Source organism: Tiliqua scincoides, chromosome 2, assembly GCF_035046505.1.
Source record: "Tiliqua scincoides isolate rTilSci1 chromosome 2, rTilSci1.hap2, whole genome shotgun sequence".
Classification (NCBI taxonomy): Eukaryota; Metazoa; Chordata; class Lepidosauria; order Squamata; family Scincidae; genus Tiliqua; species Tiliqua scincoides.
Window position 1 is genome coordinate 27,314,588 of NC_089822.1, and position 6,190 is coordinate 27,320,777.

Below are 6,190 nucleotides of genomic sequence, written 5' to 3' on the forward strand. Positions count from 1 at the left end.
GGAGATGTCTTTTGATTCACATGCCCATTAAGTTGAATAGGGTCTGGCAACTTGAATACAGGGATCCAGAATCTCTAGTCTCTTCTTCCTCCCACTTCTTAGTCCAAGAATGTTATTTTCTTCATCAGAACTGTTATCTGTGCTAGAGGAGTTATAATGCTATTGTCATGGAAGATGATGCAAGAGAAGGTAGGCTGACCAAGGAGAATAGCTTCTAATGGTGGTTGTGCATGTACCCCTTCCAGCTCCTTGCTTTACTGAATCAGCACCTGAATAGGGGAGCAATGTGGTAGTCTTTTACTCACTGATAATATCCAAGGCTACAGAGCTTAGGCAGAGTGGGACCATCCGGGGAGAAAAAACCCTCCCCAGGAGAGGACTGAAAGATGTTTGTTAAATCCACAATAATATCTGTAGGGCGAATGATGTAAACGATCCACTGAATTACCTGTGAACATTGACTAGGCAGTCAAAGAGTCAAAATGTAACTAGTTTATTAAAGTACAGAAGAAAAAGCAATTAAACAAAGAGTGAGTTAGGTAAAGTACAAAGGCTGATAGAAAATGCCTGAGCTTGGCTGGATGAGCACAAAGAAAAGGTTGGATCAAATGGATACAGTGTTCATTCAAGGCCAGATGCTGGAGTTGGAATCCTACCCAAAACGGATGCCCTCATGACCTACCACCACCACACATGGCTATGTTAAACCAGTGAAGTAGGCAGGCTGAGCTTGCAGTAAAAATTACAAACAGGGCAAAATTTTCCCTTAGCTATGTATTGGAATTGCCTCTAGCTATAAACAGTCCCTAGCGCTTGCAACTTACACTTGTCCCAAGAATCCTCTATCCCTGAACTTACTCCAGTAAATAGGTGCCCTCCAGATGCCAATGTTAGGTTTCCCATGGCAGGCTGACAGAAATGCACAGTGAACTTCTGGTGCTTGGACCTACATAACTTTGGTTATGTTATGGTGTCATCAAGTTAAATCTGATTGGAAGAGTGGAGCTTACCTGGCTTCCCTATTTACTGGATTTTTATCCTGCTTTTCTCCCCATAAGGGGACCCATTTTTCACCCTTTTACCTACAGACAGGTTTAGTTACCCACTGGCAGATGCCTGCCACTCCTGGAGGAGGGGTTGCTATTCCACATAGGGAGTGGTAGCCCAATCCAAACTCAGCACCTGGCAGAGCATTTTTCAAACAAAGGCTGCTTGCCAGCAGTTTTTTAGGCTGCTGAACCTGCCCAGGAGCTTCTGGGGAGTTGAAAATGTCTGAAAATGTAGGACAAAACAAGGCAAATTGCAACTATAAATGAAACAAATGTGTTCCAATTGAAAGAGTGCTCTGCTTAGTATGATCTTCCAATCTCTGTGTTTTGCTGAAACATTGGATGTTTTTGTAGATCTCTTGGAGCAAATTCCTATGACCATGGCCTCCTTGTTGACAGCAGTTGTACATAACCATCCCTAATGAACTCCTGCAAAATAGCTCTATTGCAGCAGAGTACACATTAGAAGACACAAGATCATCCAAATGATAACTTTATCATAAACTATATCCTCTCTTTCATCCATGTACTTTATTGGGTGATGGGATGGATTGATTTCAATCAAAGCAATTTTAATTAGTAACTTAAAAATGATTTAACTTGCTCAGAGAAAAGACAATTACAGCCACTGAGTTTCCCATGTTATAATTCATGCATTTTTAATGACTTCTTTAACAATTGAAACATATGGTTTACAATGAAACAAAATCTTTATACTACCTATGAATATAATTGACAGCCAATCTGCCTTTTGCATTGCACAATTGCTTAGAGATAGGTTAAGAGAAATTTTTTTCTTTACTCATACACAAGGATATTGAGCGAGAGTGCTTAACTTGAAGTTGGGGGCCATAATTCAGTGATGAATTGTGAAATCAAGTGTCCAGAACTTCCTAGAAGAGCAATAGCTACTGGAAAAAATAGCATTACTCCATGAAATGGAAAGCAAATGTCAACAATGTTTGGTTGATAGTCCTAAATTGGTAATATTCCATAATAAGAGATACACAATGTATCCTATTTATAATATTGGCCTTAGAAATCAAAAACTTCCTCCATGGTTTTTTTTGTTTGTCTTGTCTAGAAAAGCTGGCTACATACTGTAATCCATTGCATTTGATTATGGGGTTAACCCTGACTTTATGGGGTTAACCTGACCTGAGAGATGTGTGCTGTGGCTTGGATTTCATTTTAAACTAACTTTAAGTAACAGATCCAAAATTTTTAAACAAACACCTGAATCTGATTTTTTTTCCTTTATCCACCCTGTTGAGTAACCATACATCATTAAACCACAGAATTGCTAGGATAAAATGGAATGATCACAGTGTGTGCACTGGCTGAAACATTGGGGAGAAAAGCAGGAATGTAAATGTAATATAGTGTGAAATGGAGTTTAGAAACATGGCCATTTACATTTGTTCTCCCCTTCCCCCATCTAGCAGTGAAAGGACCATGGATCTGGTTTTGGAAATGTGCAACACAAATTCTATTCACTGGTGTGGAGTATCTGGAAGGCAGCTGGGCAAACTGCACCCCACCTCATCCCTCCACCTGACACTCACACTGCTATCATCGGTACAGGGACTACAAGTAAGTCCTTTGTTCTTAATAGAGTTTCTAGATTCAGAAACCTGTAATCTCATGCTAGTTTAAAATCTGTGCCAATTTTTTTCTCCAATTTTAGAGTGTCTCTGGCTTGAGACTAACAGACACCTTTTTGAAGAGGACATACGAGTATGATGATATTGCACAGGTCTGTGTAGTTTCTTCAAAAATAAAAGGAAACGAAAAGTGACCTTCTTGTTTTAATATTTTTCTCACTGGACTATTTGAAGTAACTTCATAGCTGCAAAACCATGACTAAGCCGAACTCCATCCATCTGTAAACAAAAAATGTTTTCCTTATTTAACTGTCCCTCTGGAAGTCAATCTGGCATCTCTGGAATGTTTTTAAAACAGTTACTTTGTAGAGTGCCAACCATATGTAATTTTAATCTATTTGGAAATAAAACCTTTAGTCAAACTATGCATCTGTCTTAACTGTATTTTGGTGTGGTTCATTTTATACTTGCTTTGTGAGTGATTTGGAAAACCTGGATAAATCCTGAATGGATTTATCTTCATATCCTATGCTTTGGCAAGGTGAACATTGATGCATTCCACCTGGTATTGTTGCCTGCCTGTGAAGTCCTATATGCTCTGAATTGTACAAACGTTTGGATATACTTTCTCTCATATTTCTTCCCCCGCTCCTTGGAAATCTTATTTTATTTAAAGGCACTTCTGGGCTTTTAACATGGATTGCTAACAGCCTGTGGTCTGGCTGTGCTGAAGATTTCTTGCTGCTTATGCATATTGTGATTTTGGTGTGTGTTTACCATATGAAACATTAGTAGCTTTAATTGCATTTCAGTTGTGATAATTTTATGTAATTTTAAACATTGTACTTCAGTATGGGTAGAAAAGCTACTGATAAAAACTGAATTGGCCTACAAAACTATCAGCTACTAAAAGGCAAACTTCCTCTCATGACATAAACAGGATAGGCTCAATTTTGGGGAAAATGTGATGCCAGTATCTTGATGATTGCCATTACAAAAGTGCACAAGATGGGCATTTTTCAAATAAGCTTATCAAGTCTTTATTGTTTTTTCCAAGGACTTTGTCAAGTGCACACATTTTGCTGTCCGATCCATTAGCGAAAGTAGGAGGGGGATGTGAGACTGCCTTAAGCTTCTTCTTACTGAACTAGCTATGTGGCTGTCTGGTGCTGGGTGAGGTGTGAGGTGATTTCCCTTCACTTTCATTTGAAGTAATCTAGTACTAAGCCTCAACAACTGGAGCTATTGAGTGTTCATTTATTGTATTTTATTTATTGCATTGTATTTATAAGTACTGAGTGTTCATATTGAGGCACTGTAAAAAGTGCCCTGGATATTGTTCAAAAGGGTTTTATAGTAAACAGTTTTCTTCTGGTTGCAGTTCTACATGCAGGTTTAATTGATTTGCAGTTACATTTATGTTCTCAAAGCAGTATAAAGGGCTCTTATGACTTGGTTTGACAGATCATCACTAGATGCCCATAATTTGATTGAGAAATGGTCTTGCTTTTTCCAACTATTTCTCCTGCTTTATTGTAAGCCCTTTCCAATTTGTACACTGTTAGTAAGAAGCCTGCAAAGGTACACTGATGATTTAGTGCACCGTACACACAACGATCTCTATGCATTTCATGTTACACAGCTCTTCACAGGAATATCACTAGAGCAGTGGTTCGAAAACTGGTGGGTTGTGACTCACTAGCCAGGGAAGCACTTGTCCCTGCCTCTTTAAGGAGCGGAGAAGGAAGGCAGCAGTGCAATCCCCAGGATTGCGCTGTGGCTGGGGGGGAGGGGTTTTTGACACTAACCTGAGGGAGTGCTAGCCTCTGGGGGGTGCAGAGAGCCCTGCAGATGCTTCTGCAGGGCTCCCCAAGCCTTTCTAACAGAAAAAAAAACATGATTGAAAACCACTTCTAGTTTTCAATCAAAAACAAGAAGTGGTTTTCAATAGGTTTTTTTAAACTGTTTTGGAGGCTTGGGGAGCCCTGCAAAGGTATCTGCAGGGCTTCCTGCTCCCCTACCGGGAGGCCAGCAGACCCTCAGGTAAATGTAAACAACCCCCCCCCCCCGCAGCAGTGTGATCTTGGGGGTTGCATTGCTGCCATAGCCGCTTCCTCGCACACACTTACAGCCCTCCCAACTCCCTGGTAGGAGTTTGAGAAGCACTGCACTAGGGGGTTATAGAACCTGAAGGACTTCAGAATTTTGAATACTTCCAGTCATTCCAAACTTAATCTTCTGTATTACCTTTTCATTACTACTTGGTGTTTGTATGCCTCACATGTATTAACTTGATGTAGACTTAAACAAGCCTATTAAATAAGAATTATCCCCGTGTTGCAGCTGAGCCTGAGTGGAGTGGCTTGCTTAAGTCCACTTAGTGATCCATGGTAATGGTGAGAATTAAACTACAAAAATCTTACAGTGCAATCCTATGCAACTGTTCTGTAAGTTGCATTATATTCAATGGGGCTTATTCCAAGAAAGTGTGCATAGGATTGCAGCCGTAGCCAGAATGCTTCAGCTCTCTACTGAAGACTTTCTGACATCAGTGTTTGCTACTATCAAACTCTTCTGTGCTTTTTGTATATGAGAAGTAAGGCTTAACTTCTCCCAGGCAACTTTTCTAATAGGAATAATGGAAGCATTGTAATTTTGATGTGTGTTTACCTTATGAGATATTAATGGCTTTGTTATTGTATTTCAGTTGTGATCATTATGTAATTTCAAATATTGTACTTCAGTATGTGTAGAAAAACTGTTGATTACTGTCAGAAAACATTCTTTTCACCCATTAGCGAGAGAGTTCTCTTTCTACTCAGGCTTTAACACAGACCCCAAAAAAATCTACCTCAAACATGAGAACAACATTTGTAGAAAACATGAGGAAACAACTAATTGATTGCATTGGGCTACTGATCTGCTACTAGGTGGTTGATGGAAAAATGCTGAGGATTCAGGCTCTTAAGTTTTAAAACACACTTAACCCTACCTGATCTGCTTAAAAGTTTGAAAACAGGGGCAACAGCTGATAGACCAAAACAATTTTCCAGATCTCATGCTTGCGGGGTGTCAGAGATCAGACTAAGGTTTGATGTAGCACCAGATTACTAACACATTGCCTGTTCAATTGGATTTCTAATTTTCCAACCACCTTGGAAACTGATTTTGAAATGATACATGTAGAACATAGCAGGGGCTTTCTATGCCATGGGTTCACATTGAAAATCTGTAATTGAGTTTGAAATGTGTAGATTCCTAATCCCTGACCTCATTATCATCTTCTATATAAAAGGTTCATGTTCATTTTCTGAATAATTTGTGTAATCAGTTTAGCCTTTTCCTAAAAGCAATTTTTTTCCCCAGAATTTAACATCTTAATTTACTAAATATTGGATTTTTACTACTATCATATGATTAGCATACAGATTTTCCACTATAGCAATGCAGATCAATTAAAGTATTAAGTATTGGCCACATGAAATAACATATTTGAAGACTGCTAGTGTAAAATCAAGTTCAGGCATCCATCCTCAA

General features: G+C 39.1%; 1 protein-coding gene across 2 annotated transcripts in view; it reads left to right on the plus strand.

Annotated features, from left to right (window-relative positions):
* The window catches only part of TRAPPC13 (trafficking protein particle complex subunit 13), a 33,998-nt gene extending 30,918 nt beyond the window's left edge, over nucleotides 1-3,080 (plus strand). For both annotated transcript variants that reach the window (XM_066618261.1, XM_066618260.1), the window contains 2 exons: nucleotides 2,492-2,642; nucleotides 2,737-3,080. In XM_066618261.1, the coding sequence (XP_066474358.1) occupies nucleotides 2,492-2,642; nucleotides 2,737-2,847 (262 nt within the window). In that variant the 3' untranslated portion in view covers nucleotides 2,848-3,080. The remainder of the gene's footprint in view (nucleotides 1-2,491; nucleotides 2,643-2,736) is intronic.
* Nucleotides 3,081-6,190: the final 3,110 nt, after the last annotated feature.